The sequence below is a fragment of the Thermobia domestica genome, chromosome 5 (genome assembly GCF_964235325.1).
Source record: "Thermobia domestica chromosome 5, izTheDome1.hap1.1, whole genome shotgun sequence".
NCBI lineage: Eukaryota > Metazoa > Arthropoda > Insecta > Zygentoma > Lepismatidae > Thermobia > Thermobia domestica.
In genome coordinates, this window is record NC_137458.1 from 266,888,582 (window position 1) to 266,904,442 (window position 15,861).

Here is a 15,861-nt window from a genome sequence, read left to right on the forward strand (position 1 = left end):
CGGGGGGACCAGATAGCACAGTTGAATTTCAACTATTCTTATAAGGAATATACGTTCATACCGTTAGGCGTTTCAGAAGGAAGGATTATAAATAATAATAATAATAATAATAATAATAATACACTTCTTGTATTTTAAAACAAATGTATGTATAGAACTTACCACCAATATCTGCTATTGGTTTATCAATTACTAGGTCCCCTTCAATTGGTTTCATGCCAAATTCTTGGATTCTGCGTGACACAATCCTGTTCCAGATATAACTTTGGTATGAATGGAGATACATCAGGCGTGTGTTGCGAGGAATCTAAGTATTCACAGAAACACCTGTTAGATGAAGCATTTTTTATATATACACATGTACAAAATTTTTTAGAACTATAATATACGCAATTAAACAACGTTTATCCGAACCTCATTAATTGAAGTTTCTGGTCTATTCCTACACCGAATTAGGACACAACATGTGGGGAAAAAAATGTGCGGATACATATTCAACACACAAAGCAAATACGGACTAGAACTGAATCTTAAGACTTACGTACCAGAAATGAACGTGCTCTAGCACTAAGCGGGTGAGTTTGTGTTCTACGGCTATAGTTTTCTGAGACCCCTACTGCAATATAGAAATAATGTTTTGTTTTTATAAATTTTGTATTCGCTTACTGATCTTGATGACTGTTACTACTGTACGATTTGAATATAATGTTGTAAGCCCATAGTATTTGACAGTACACAGCTCGGAAAAAAGCAACAGCACGATTGCAGAAAATTATAAAAGTAACCAAGAAAGTTCTGTCGCTTTTTGTGGAGGTCTGTGTTCAATTGACCCTCACACTGTGAATTCAATGTGAATGGAGATAAGGTGAAAATCAGTTGTTGATGTGGGTATATCCAACATACTACCTGGTTGTACCGTGAACTTACGTAAGGACAGAGTGAACATGGAACCTCAACAGAGCATCATAAGGGCGTGTATGCTGTACGAGTTCAAACTGGGGTCAATCGCCGCTGCAGCAGGGCGGAAGATATGTCAGGCCTTTGGTGAGGGTGTCGTGACTACGCGGACAATGCAGCGGTGGTTTAACAAGTTTAAGAACGGTGACGAAACACTCGAAGACGCACCACGTGTCAGAAGACCAACACTTGTACAAAATGAAGATCTTCAGGCAACAAAAATTGAGGTGAACAGTGGCCAGATATGTGAGGAATTGGGACTACAATTTAGTGTCAGTGGAGTGTCAGTGTCGGCAGCACCTCCATCAATTCGAGAAGCACTACAAGTTGGGTCGATGGGTCCACATGATTTGACACCGGACAAAAGGCAACGCGAGCAGACACCTGTGTTTCTTTGCCATCTCGTCTGAGGAAGGAGCTATTTCTGGACAGGGGTGGACATGTGATGAGAAGTGAGTTTTGTACGAAGCTCCACGGCGTCATCATCATAGGTTAGCATCCCATGAACCGGTTCCAAAACACCCGAAACCAGCACTAAACTAGAAGAAGGTCCTCCTGTGTATTTCGTGGACTGCTTGCGATATCGTGAATCGGAAACTGCTACCAGCTGGTCAGAGTATCAATGCAACTCTGTACTGTCAGCAGTTGAGCCGTGTTCAAGAAAAACTCAAAACTCTGGAGCCAGCACTTCTGAATCGCAAAGGGGTCCTCCTGTTACACGACAACAATAAGCCTCGTTGCTAGGATGACCCGGAACACCATTCTACGCCTCGGATGGAAAACACTTGCATCCGCCATACTCCCCGGACATTGCACCGTCCGATTATCACTTGTTCCATTCCTTGGACAATCACCTTAGATGACGCCAGTTCAAATCCCTAGTAGAGGTGCAAAATGCATTTGATACCTTTTTCGCTTCACGGCCAACCAAGTTTTATCGCGATGGAATCCATGGCCTTCTAGAACGTTTTCAGATGGTCGTCGATGTTGATGGGGACTATTTTTGATCTTTCAGGTACATCTTAAGGTGACATATCGATGTTCGAAGGCGGTGGGTGAAAAAGTGACAGAACTTATAGATGTAATAAAAACATAATGATAGTCGAAAATGTAATTACAAGCACTGTAACTGCCTTAAATGTGACTAAACTTCTTATTATTCTGACCAGACAAAAATAGTATTTTTTCTCTCGTAATAAATTACAGGAGGTATTACGTATCCATATTTTTAATAAGGAGTATTTATCGCCGAAATATAATGAGAAGGATTAAACAGGACACAAACGATTCTTCAGAGATCCCTTAGATTCTTATTGTGTCTAAATGATTAAGAGAAGTACAGATGGTGATCGGAAAAATGGAAACACCTGAACGAAATTGCAACTTACCAGATTAATATGGTGTCGGGCCACCTTTCGCCTTCAAAACAGCCTTGATGCGACGTGGGATGGAGGCATAGAGGTTGTGAATGGTAGCAAGTGGAATTTTACACCATTCCTCGTGCAGAGCATTGGCCAGTTCTGTGAAAGAGGATGGAGGTGGAAATCGTCGCCGGAGTCGTGTTTCCAAGACGGACCACAGATGTTCAATTATGTTGAGATCTGGGGATTGGGCGGGCCAGGGGAGGTGTTGAACTTCATCCCGATGTTCCACAAACCACGCTGCAACAACGCCAGCTGTATGAATAGGTGCATTATCATCCTGGAAGATGGCGTCATTGTCCGGGAACAACATCCGGACCATAGGATGCAAGTGGTCTCCTAAAATTGCGACATTAGCGTTGACAGTGATTCGTCCGCTAAGTGTGACCACATGACCCAATGAAAACCATGATATGGCGGCCCACAGCATCACCGAGCCGCCGCCATGTTTCACAGTTGGGCGGAGACACTGCAGATCATAAGCTTCTTTGGGCGTTCTCCACACATAAACACGGTCCGTGGTTGGGAATAGGATGACTCATCCGACCATATCACACGTTTCCAGTCCTCAACGGTCCAAGTTGCATGGTCGCGGCACCATTTGCGGCGTGCGAAAGCGTTATGGTCCCTGATGAGCGGTTTGGCCCGTGCAACACGACCTCATAAGTTCATGTCATGTAATTCGCGACGGACTGTGATTGTCGAAACAGGGTGGGGGAGGGGCTGATTGAGTTCCTCCGTCACTTGCTCCGCAGTGGCACGACGGTTCTGCGTGCCAATGCGCTTTAATACCCGACGTGACCTGTCACTCCTGATTTCCTTTCGCTCACTGTTCCGCTTCCCCGATGTGGTTTTCCCGTGTGTTGTGTAGGCCGTCATCACCTTCGGCATTGTCCCACGCGACACACCTAACACAGTAGCCACTGCCGTCACACTCACTCCACATAACCGCACACCAACAATTTGCCCTCTTTGAAAATCTGAGAGGTCTCCCATTGTACACTACCTCCGTCTGCTACAGCCACTGGACACTGCTGTTCCACTGCGCCTGACGTAGTATGGAGATTGACCTAACACACCACCACCAGCGGTCCGGCGCTGCGGGCGCCACGACACCACTGCCAACCCATACATTTGACGTGTTGCCAACTACACGTGTTTCCATTTTTCTGATCACCATCTGTATGTATACAATACTTAAAGAACATACTGTAGACGCCAAATATTTTCACTTCAAGTTTTTCAAAATATTTCAAAGGAACTGCGCATGAAGCAGTAGTGTACAAATTTCAAATAACTTACTTCGAAAATTAAGTCATATTTATAAATAATTTTTATTAGGTCGAAAAATACAACGTGCAACTAGTTTTTCTGCACAACCTTTGCATCACTCTGGATTAGATATTTTTTACTACTTTGATATCATTCGCTGCAAACAAAAATGAATTCAAAGTCGTACGGTAAGTAAAAATGAATTAAATATTCTTTACGTGACACTATAAATGAGGTACAATTTTAAGTACATTCTCACATACCTGTTCTAAAGCATTAACATAATCATTCTTATTATGTTTCATTAATCCAAAAAGCAACATTCCTTCAATGGTCCTTCTCCTCCATCGTGGCAACATTTCGTAAGCTTTTCGGGCATTGCGTGTCTTATACCACACTCTACGTACTTCTGCGAGGTCACCCTTTTCTCCAGGTCGAGGTTTCAATATAAGATCTATAGCCTGTATCAAATGAAATAAAAAATAAACACTTCCCAATTTTAACTCAATCTACAAAAGTGTCAGAACATATCATGAATTACTTACCAGCAAAAAGTAAACAATCTTGTACACTCAAAAAGCACAAAGTAGGCGATTTTGGCACCCTCCATCACCACCATCATCCAGGACGGGGAATAAGCAGGGAGATAAAAGAAAGGAAAATTAGAAAAAAAAAAAAAAAAAAAAAAAAAAAGCAAAAGTGAAACGTTCACGTAGGCGTCATACTGGAATGCATGGTCACAGATTATGTAGTAGTGTTACCAGGCTAAAAGTAGACGGAGCTTAAAGAAGGAAGATAAAGCTATCTGAAGGGCAGATCGGTAGGAAAGCGATGGAATAACAAATGAAGAGAACAGTTTCAATAACATATAGAGAAAGGATAGAAAAATAAAAATAAATAAAAGCTATTAAAATTTTAACAATTAAAGAGTAATTAATAAGAATAATACGCAGGTAATTCGAAAAGTAACCTCCATTTGGCTGTAAATAGAAAATTCGCAGATACAAAATTGTTTTTCATTTACATTTGAAAAGTACATCTGTCCTCTATTCTGCAAATAATTGCCATGTAAATTTAAGCATTTGTTATACCATCTCACCGACTTACAAATCGCTTCTACATAAAATTCGGTTGCCCGGGAATTCAAACCAATCTGTACTAGTATTTTGAAGTTCTTCATCGTCAGCGAAGTGCTGTGCCCCAAGTCACGTCCTCATGTGAGTGAACAGATGAAAGTCAGAAGATGCCAAATCGGGGTTGCACGGAGGTGATCGAACACATCCACTCATATTCGCCATTCAAGTCACGTCGCCAATCACTATTATGTTCACAAACTCGAAAGAATGAGATAGAACCCATTCGATTGGTTTTGAGGATCCCCCATTAGAGTTTTTGGAATCCAACGAGCGCAGTTCTTACGATAGCCTAATTTTTCCGTAACTACCTCGTACAAAACAGTCCGAGAAATGTTCAGAAAGTTCCGAGGGCCACGAAGTGCCACAAAATGTGTACATGCCATTACATGCAATTGTGAGAAATACTCGCTGCAAATAATAAGATACACGTTGATTCCAAGAAAGGAAGATTATTATGTTTGTCGCAACAAGAATAAAGTAAACGATTATTATAACTTAGAATATTGTGAGAACTCAATTGAAGAATTAAGTTTCTATTATCATAATGATAATTAAAAAGAGAATAAAAGAAGCTTAAGAATATTGTATTTCTTTGTAACAGCCGATGTTGTTTTAAGATTCAATTCCAATAAGCTTACGATTGAATTCAGAAGATATTACTGGCGCAGTGAAAGGGAAGTAATGTACGTTCCAAGAAACTGTCAAAAATTCGCTACTTTCTTTCTTTCAATATTCAGACTGACAGCCTACACCCATATCTCGATAGATTTGAACATATGTGTATAGCTGCCCAAATACCTGACAAAAGAAAGGCTTCCATACTGTTATGGGTACTGAGATATAGATCAGGTATGTAACATCTATTGGCCAGCTCTATTATCCGAAAAATTATATGAAGAAATCAAGAAAGAAATGAAGAGTGGCAATCCCAGCAAAGTAAATATCACTTCTGAAAGATACGAGTTCCACGCGATGAGATAAATGTCCGTCAAACAATAGCAAATTTTGTGCTAGATTTAAAGAAACAATCATCCTACTGTGATTATAACTGCTGTTTAGATTCAAATCTTAGAGATGAGTTTGTATTTGATGTAGCAGAGGAAGTGATACGTCACAAACAGTTAAATACTAGAGATCTAGTGACCCACAAGGCTATGGAGATCACTCAAAACATGGTGAGCACTGAACACCAGTTGCGTTTGTATAAGTCCAATGACAAGGAGCTCACTACTACTCAGCTCGTTAGGAATCATAATTACAATTGCCATATCAGACAATGCCTAATCGTACTAGACAATTCAGGTCATCATCACTAACAACTTTACCTAAGTCTGTAGTACGATTTATAATATATACATATATACCGAACTGCATAGTTCACCACAAATCAGCAGTGTCAAATCGAATCCGGGAGTTTTCTAGAAACAGAAAGAGGTTCTGTTATGTCATGTCACAACAGAGAACCACGTGCCTTATTGGACTCAACGATAATGTTAATTCGCTCATCTGGCAGTGGAACCTCTCCTTCGCTGCCAGGGGTGATGCACAGAACACGTTAACATGGGAAATACGCGTAAGGCATATACAGTGTAGAATTTAAGTTTGGAAGTCCCTGAGAAAGAGACCAAGAAGAACGTGAAGGGCCAATATAAAACATGATCTTAGGGGTGTGGATAAACGCAACTTTCACTGGAATGGATTGGAGCAAGGTAACAGAAAGCACGGAAGGACTGCTTTTTGGGACGAGAGCCTACTTTAGAGATACTCTATCTTGAAAGGTTTCAAAGGGAAGCAGAATATTTATCATCGTTTGGTGCAATCCTACCTTTGGGTAGGAATACAGAGATTTTAAAAGGCGAGTATTTAATTGAAAAAAAAAAAAAAGTACTGTACATTGGTATGGAATCCATCCAAAACAAATGAAGATAGACATAATGGGAGAAAGTACGTCATGCTTGCCTCATTCACACAGTAGTCCCAATATTATCTGGTTCTTAAGTCACTAGCAACAATAGAATGCTCCTTACCTTCCTCCAATTACCCTGCAACAATGCTTTTCCGATAAAATATGTAGGGACAGACGAAGTTCCAAAGCGCTGAAGTCCATAGTAATTTAAAAATCCATTTTCTTTTATTGAAGTTAATGCCTCTTCAATCTGAGCTTCATTTCCAGTCACATTTCTACAATTTGAAATTGAATCTTATTACTAATAACTTAAATGTAAAACACACACACACACACACACACACATATATATATATATATATATATATATATATATAGAGAGAGAGAGAGAGAGAGAGAGAGAGAGAAAAGGAATACACAAAACAAACACGGGCGTTATTGCTTTTTTACCATTATATAGATTATTGTTATGCTTTATTGTTAATGCTCGTGTAAGCTAGGTAACTTAAATGTTAATGGAGTATACAAATTTTAGCGCACTAAGCAAGTTTATTTTTTATTTTTTTAATTATGATTAATGAAAAAGGTACCATTACAATTATCATATTACGACAATTTATCTCTTTAAAATTCGATACTGAAACTCTAATCAACCACTAAATAAATAATTGAGATAATTGACCTTATGTATACAACTGTAAACAGTCACAACACTTCCGTTGCAGTTGTGATATATCACACTACTGGTTCATGTATGCCCGGTTAAGAATCAGTATATTATATTTCTTACTACACAGGATCGATGAGTATTATACAATGAAAATTAATCTCCATTTTATCGTGAATTCAATTAATTCAAACAACGTTGCAGCAGCTTAGATCCCCATATACACAAAGTGGGGTAAAAATATGGATACAATTTTGCACTTTTAAAACAGCACGAGAAGAAGGGGTAAGTACATAGGGTTGCACCTAAAATGGTGTAGTCTCATCTTAAAGTTCGCCAATTTGAACAGGACCAAAATTCTAAACAGAAAAGAGGTGGTGTAGTATCGTTTTTGGACAGCTTTCCAAAAGAATCACAAGAAGAATCCAAAAGAATCTAAGGTTACTTTCGAGGTAACTTCATCAATGCAAGAGAAGTAAGGAAATGAAGAGACGTGGTGTTCTACCGTTTTATTTTTCAGGTGATCAGCATGGACTGCCACTTCAATAACACATTGGAATTGTATTGATAGGTCGTGGACAAAGCACCCGAGTGATCATAACTAAGTTTAATTTTCTTTTTTAAGTTTACAGTCTCATGGTTACGCTCTTTAGGCTACAGGAGACAGATGGTTCACAGAAGGGAATGATTAATGAAGGGTGAAATTAATTTTTTTGTGCTCTCCCACCGGGAATCGAACCCGGGACTATGTACTAGAGACCTGCACGGGCCGGGCCCAGCCCGAGGCTCGAAGCCCGGCCCGGCCCGCACTTGGGCGGGCCGACTCTGCTATTTCTTTGGGCCGGGACGGGCTTGGGCTGGCCGAAACTGATTTCTCTTCAGGTCGGGCCGATCAATTGCAATTCTTTAATAATTATAGTCTTTCGTTAAATGATAATTGGAATAAAGCCAAACGTTGAAGAAGCGTGTCTGTGAAAAATGTTACAAAGAATGCAATAGCTATTTAGAGTTTATGTTGCTTAGCGGTTCCACTTTCACTATAGAGGATTGCAGGCATTATGCGGTAAATTAAGCTCTGACCTTGACCTTCGCTGAACTCAAAATATAACAAGAAGGGGTGGGAATGTTTTGTCTGTCGCTAAACAATATTGCCATCTTCACTTTATGCTAAAAATCAATTAAATTAGATTTTTGTTCAGGGAATGGAGTTTTTGTTCTCTCGATGACAGGCAAAGTTCTAGGAGGCAATGGTACCATTTGGGAGGCAAGCGTCAGGTTGTGAACCAGAGTTTAGAAAATGTTTTTGAGGGTTAGGTCAAATTTAGTACTAAATTTTGAGAAAGATTGGGGCTCGAGCCAGGGATGGCCCAAGTGGGCCCAGCCCGAAAAAATCCGGCGGGTTTTTTCGGGTTGGACCCACCTGAAAAAACCCACTTTAAAACCCACCCGGGTTTTTGACCTTTTTGTTAGTATATTATTGGTATAACTAAGGGGATCACTTTGAAATTGGTTTTATCAGATCTTGGACTCTCATTGGGTGAATTTAGTGATGAGCAAATGCAATACCAAGACCGGGGTAGTCTTGGGCTTAGTCTTGCCACCCAGTCTTGGTCTTGGTCTTGCAAGTCTTGCTTTTAACAAATCTTATGCTTTTCAAAGGCAAATTATACTCTGATATAAGAGATAATAAATTCTATAATGTGCCAATAGTAACGGAAATACAACGTTTGTTTCTAAATATATTATAGTTTACCTTCTAGTAAGTATGATGACAGTGTACAACATAGGCGACGACCTTTACTTTTTTTCAATGGATGCCCACGCTTCATTACTTATAAGACAAATCACAATGTTTCGAATCTTTTTATATTTTTTAACAGATGAAACACTCCACTGGCTCCCAAACTGGGGAGGCTACCCCTGAGACGCATAAAAGAGAATCAAGACGGAACAGATTAATGAAATACCATGAATTGCAAAATTATTTTTACACTCTAAAGGAGTCAGATATTTTCTTTTCAACCACGATTAGCTAATCTTTGTATTGAACAAATTTCTAATTGTTTTTTTGATTCTGATATGTACTCTATGGGGCAGACATATGGACATTACGCAAAAGTGAGAAAAAATGGAGACTTTTGAAACATGTACATGAAGAAAAAAGGAGAGAATTAACTGGGTTGAAGGGAAAACGAATGAGAATGTATTAGAAATAGTAAAAGTAGGAGAGAAAAGGAGGATTTTAGTTGTAATTAAGAGGTGGAAAAGGAACTGGTTGGGACATTTGCTGAGGAGGAACTGTATTATGGGAGACGTGCTAGAATGTATGGTGGAAGGAAAGAGAGGGAGAGGTGAAGGAGACTGTATTTGGAGGAAGATAGTAAAACAGAAAATTGCTACCGTCAAGACGAAGAGGCTAGTTTAATGCCACCATACATAGAAGCTTTTCAGTTCCAGCAAGTAACCTGCCAATAATGGCAGAATAGCGGTGATTATGATATTTTTTTAGAAATATTGGCCAAAAAAGAGAGAGATAAAATTAAAATAATGATTATTAATCAAACGTCTTAATATTTTAGAATAATTTGAGTGAGACCTGAAAACGACTCAACTGTCTGTCTTTTGTGCAAACTCAATTTATATCAATACTTTTGACCTATATTAGAAATACAAAATAACGGCATCAAACTCTAAGTTATTTGAAGTAATTGTACAAAATCACTCTCACTTGTGAATATGGGTTATTTATTGTTGTATAATGTTATATCGCTCAATCCTCGATGTGCCGTATACCTAAGGAGGCTAAACGTTATACTGATAAACCATTATTCAACGTATAAGCATCCGACCATGAAATCGAACTTGTGGTCACATGCACTAAGTTTTTGTCAATGTCATGAAAATGTTATTTCGATATTAAGCACAATTCGATATGAGCACATTAAAAATTTCCTACGTATGCTTGAGCCTCGGAGCCAAGGCCATACTCATGTAGTCGGCACCTGTGTTGTACGGAATTACTGATGTTCAATACTACATTTCTCTATAGTTTTGGAAGAGGAACACCACGAACGTGTTTTGAAATGAAACAACATATCGAAAGCCTGTGACAAACATCTTGGCATTTCAGCTAAACGAATAAAACGCCAGCTTTGACTCGACGTTGCCGATTGCTAAGAGGTGTAGCTATGGCTAAGCAGACGAACTACAGCGCGATCAGGTGGCAGAGGATAGACGTGGATGTGTACGAAATAAATGTGGCAATACCGCTGGCCTCTCATTTATTACCAGCATTTAAAGGGAACTTGGAGCGCCGCTTCAAATCCCAAGATGTTTGTCACGCCGTTTAGTTTAAAGTCCCACGATTTTGCACCGAGGCTAAGGGAGACGGTAATTATTAGAAATGAATAAAATGGTGGAATGAAGAAAGTAGGATGAAACGGGAGAACTCGAGAAAACCCACGTGCACGGTGTTTGTCCACCAAAAAGCTGACATGGCACAATATAGGATCGAACAAAGGACCCCGTACACAAGAGGCAAACGCTCTACCACTGACCCGCTGCGGCCATAACGTGTTTTAGTTTACTTTTTGCTTATCCGTTTCGTATGATAGACAACGAGGATAGAACACAACTATTCTTCGTATGATTTCCCAAAATCCAATCATGGGCTGCCGTAAATAAATCAAATGATGACCAAAGTAAATCAGACACTGAAGTTCTTATACATTGTAACAATTCATATTATGCTTCCGTTCATCTAAACGCAGGAATGCATCGTAATTGAGCACCAATGATATATTTCTTTGTGTGCAACAAGCTTTGATTAGAATGACACCTGTGTAGTTTGATAACGAGTAAAAACTACAGAAAACGGGAACAACCAATTCAGAAAAAAAAAAAAAAAAACATACCGGACCTATATACTACAGGGACAGCTCTACTCACATGGATAGCATTGCTACTGGGAACACATTCACTCTAGCAAAATTTTTACTGAAGCCAAAAAATTCAAGTAATGATTTTTTACCTTCCGTTTTACATCTATCTAAAAAAGTAAGTAGTATCAGTACTTGTGCAAGACTCTTGCGTAAGAGTCTTAGTCTTGCAGGTATGGTATTGGTCTTGGTCTTGCTTCGGGATTCCTGTCTTGGTCTTGGTCTTGCATGCAAGACTCTTGCAAAAACTGCAAGACCAAGACTTTTGCGCTCATCACTAGGCGAATTAGATGCTTTCATGTTAAAGTATACAAAAACATTCAACGTTATACCTATATAAAGTTCTGAATGCATTGAACGGATAAAAAAAAAAAAAAAAAAAAAAAAAAAAAAAAAAAAAAAAAAAAAAAAACTTTAGCTTGAGATAATTACAGAACAAAATGTATGGATTGTGTCTATAGCCTACTTGAAGTAAAATATGCAATTTTATATTTTAGAAAATACTTTCCGTGAATAGTGTGCTCGCCAACTTGGCGACGCCGGGGGATGTTATCCCCCATACATTTGACAAGTTTAAGGCCATAGGTGCCTGTACCAGCAGTAAATATGCAAATACATGTGTATTATTTCATACATTTGATGGTAACACAAGTATTCTTACGTAAAATTTTGTTTTCCAACAACAGTAGTGTAGTTCCGTCATTACATGCTACTCTTCAAATAAGCATTCTGTAGAATCAACACCAGCAATAGCGTAAAAGATTCTTGTCAGATTTATGAAGCTTAATGCTCGGAGTTCCGAGACAATGTAGCCCTACTATTTCAAGTGCTGAATTCAAACTTCCATACTAGTGGAAGTGGGTGTACAGTAAAGAAAGCTACATTTTCGGGGAAAACACGTCGTGAAAGAAGTGCTCGGGAAATTCCCGCAACTGAATGTACAAAGCATCGGAACTGAATACTTCAACAATAAAACTATTTATTTTAAGTTGGAAGACATTTAATTTCATTTAAGGCAGTTTGAAACACTTACTTTATAAGATGTGAATTATCTCTGTGTTAATTGTTTTAAATTCATTTTTAGGAAAGAACCGTCTTGCTAGTACTAGGGAAATTCCCGTAATTGAACGCGCAAAGTATCGAAAGTGAACTTCAAAAACAAAACCATTTATTTTACGCTGTAAAATATTTGCCATGAATGATATCTTTGTTTTAATATATTTGATATTCATATTTGGCGAACGTTACTAAGGCTCCTGGGATGACTTGATCTACACTTGTTCGTTTGTCTGCCTGTACCACACACACACATTACAGGGTACAACTTTCGGTCTTAAATTTTCAGGGTACAAGCACGAGACACATTAAATTTCCTGTATAGATTTTGGCGGTATCCAATGTAAAATTTCAAAAATGTCGGCAATTTTGTTTTCAAAATAGCGGGTATCCACACAAGGCGCAATTTTGGGTCTTTTGAATATACATTTTCAGAGTAGAAGCACGAGACACTCTAAATTAGCTGTATATATATTTTGGCGGCCATCCAACGTAAAATTTCAAAATGGCGGCCATTTTTCACCTAGAGGGTATCTACCCTACATAGCACACTACGTCCCTGGGATGTCCCATTTTGATCCCAATCATCCCATTCGGTTCCCGGGATTGTCGGGACAATGAGAAGACATCCCATGGACGTCCTGCATGGGATGTTCTGAAGGATTCCCATGTAGGATGTTCACGGGACGTCCCAAATGGGACAGGAGGTCCGAGGAAAAACCAATAGACATCCCTTCGTGGTCCCGTTGAATATCCCGTATCCCGGGATATTTGCGGACATCTGGATCTCCCGCGGAAATCCTGTGGATGTCCCGGGCGCACATTCGGATAATCCCGGGATGTCCCGTCGTCCGTTGCGGGCTCAGTCTCGGGACATCCCGTGGACGTACTTGTGCTATGTGGGTACGCTACAGGATGCAATTTTCGGACTTTTAAGTTTAAATTTTGAGTATAGAAGCAAGATGTTCTAAATTTGCCGTGTAGATTTTCTCGGCGATTCAATGTAAAATTTCAAAATGGTGCCCAGTTTTTCAAAACAGTAGTGAACAGAATATTGTTGCAAGTTGCGACAATGACAATCTTGAAATACAAATAAAATTTTAACACTTTTACCCCAAAGACATTGAAATATTTCGAAAAAACCCAACCCGAAAAAAAACAATTAAACCCGAAAATACCCGAAAATACCCATATGGGCCCAGGTGGGTTGGGCTTTTTCAAAAATACCCGGGTTTTTTCAAACCCTGGCTCGAGCTAATTTTTTAAAAAAATTATCGGGCCGGGGTCGGGCCAAAAACTTTTAAAATTTATCGGGCCGGGCCGGGCTTGGGCCAAGAATTTTAAAAACTTATCGGGCCGGGCCGGGCTCGGGCCGAAAATCTCCAAATCTTTTCGGGCCCGGGCTGAGCCGGGCCTAGGAACGTTCGGGCTGGATCGGGAAAAATTCGGCCCGTGCAGGTCTCTACTATGTACTGCAAGACATCTTTTACAAAGCGACTCATGAGTGACCGCATCAAAGACGATAATTCTGCATATAAAAATGGTGCAAGCGGAGCATCCGTCTGAAACTCACGAAGAAAAGGTTCGATGGAAAAAGCAAAAGATTGGAAAAGAGCTAGTTTCACACTAAATAACTTGTCATTTACACATTCTATTACTAACTGAAAGCTTGTAGATTTCGAACACTTCTTGTCACATATAGCACACTCAACATACTTGACTAAATTGGGTAACATTTCTATTGCTTTAACTGCAACCTTAACATTTTCTATACATCTTACCGAACAAAACTTCAAAGGGAAAACTGTTGATCCTTGTAATGAATATAATCAGCCTGTCTTGCAAGAAGATTATAGATAGATCGCAAAAATTCGACAACTGTCCAACCTGTCATCTTGATGGCTGCTTTAAACGCACAATGTATCGTATATAACCCACAGCTACTCAAGTCTAAGAATGAAGGATCAGAGAGGGAATTTCGTATATCATCTGCTAAATCTTTTACAAATTTCAGGTTAAGAGTGGGACCATCTGGGGTCTGGGGAAGCCCCCAGAGACCAAACATTTTTTTAGTAATAGGTAATTTTTCATTTAACTTAGATCTTCACAAAATTTCCAGAATCTAAATAGAATTCCCTGACTTTTCCCGGTTTCCAGGTTGAGTGGCAACCCTAATATTGGACTTGAGCCTGAGGTTTCATTAGTATCTCAGTAAAAGGTATGGCCGGTAAAAATATTTCAGTATCCTTCTTTATATCCTGGTAGAATGCGAGAGATGAATGAAGTATGATGAAGCTTTGACTTCATGGATGCGGACCATATTGATTTTATTTTCGCATTTCTGGCAGCTCCTGCTCGTAGATCGGCCTCAGAAAGTTTGCCTCAGTGACAGTAGTCGGCAACCACCGCGTACTCTTTCGAGAAAGCCTTTTTGTAGGTTCAGACCCACTTTCTAAAGAGCTTCGCGCCTTTGTCTCTGTACGTAATGGCTGTTTTCTGCAGTAGGAAGTGTACACTCACGCCTCATCCCATGTAACGCCGTACTGCCACCTTTTAATTTGCCAGATACCACTCATACAACTTCTGAGCGCTACACTTGCGTTTCCGTCAGTGGACATTCATAAGGTGGTAACCGCTAACCTTGAACTCCTTTTCACGATTCAATCGTTCACGCAAAGAGCAGTTGACAGTTCACAAAGACACATTTAGATAATTCTCCATTACCTTCGGATCGGGGGGTTTCTCTTGCACTGCCATTCTCCGACGTTTCACCTGCATGCTGGTATGTACAGCCATGTTCTCGTCCTCTTTGTTGGGAAACAAAACACTAAGCCACGTAATCTCTATACTTGCCGATCACATACTTGATTGAAGTCAAGTTAATGTCACAACCCTTGTTCTTACTCAGCTTCCTGATCACTAGAAATAATAAACTTTGCGTAGTAAAGGGATAAAACTTGACTCACTCTGCTAGCTCTTTCGGCCCAGAGATGAAACTCTCAAAAGTTATACAACGTAATCCTCCCGAAAGTGGCTTAGTTTGGGCGGTATTTTCGACCCAGCGAGAAGCTATAAACACTACACTAACAGACGCGCCTGACCTCATTCTGCTCACGGGCAGAAGTATTAATGTTTGAGCAAACATCCTCGGAACAATCTTCTGTATATCATAGGATTTTTAACGTCATATCGATTTAGAAAATATGTACTGAATAGTTAAAGGCATTTTCGATAAATTCGCAATTTTTTACTTTCATCCTCCAGTAAATTACCTTTATTTTTGTGATAGAAAGAAAATCTGAATCCCCGCCTCCTCGGGAATCTTTTGAAAGTCTTATTTAAAATTTTGTTTAGGTACACGCGGGATGTTGGTACACTGGAACGGATAGAATTCAAAAGTAACTTTTTTGGTATATAAGGACAATGGAAAGTTTACGAATCCAGTGAAATATCCAATTCAATTTTTTCAAGATTATCATATTTCCTTCTCTCCTAATGTCGCTAAAAA

The 15,861-nt window shown here is 39.4% G+C and overlaps 1 protein-coding gene across 1 annotated transcript in view; it reads right to left on the reverse strand.

The window, feature by feature from the left end:
- Pus7 (pseudouridine synthase 7) overlaps positions 1 to 15,861 on the reverse strand; it is a 99,575-nt gene that overhangs the window by 10,851 nt on the left and 72,863 nt on the right. The window contains exons 9-11 of the mRNA XM_081760031.1: positions 6,814 to 6,967; positions 3,914 to 4,111; positions 163 to 307 (exon numbers count right to left, since the gene is read on the reverse strand). Of these exons, the coding sequence (XP_081616157.1) occupies positions 163 to 307; positions 3,914 to 4,111; positions 6,814 to 6,967 (497 nt within the window). The remainder of the gene's footprint in view (positions 1 to 162; positions 308 to 3,913; positions 4,112 to 6,813; positions 6,968 to 15,861) is intronic.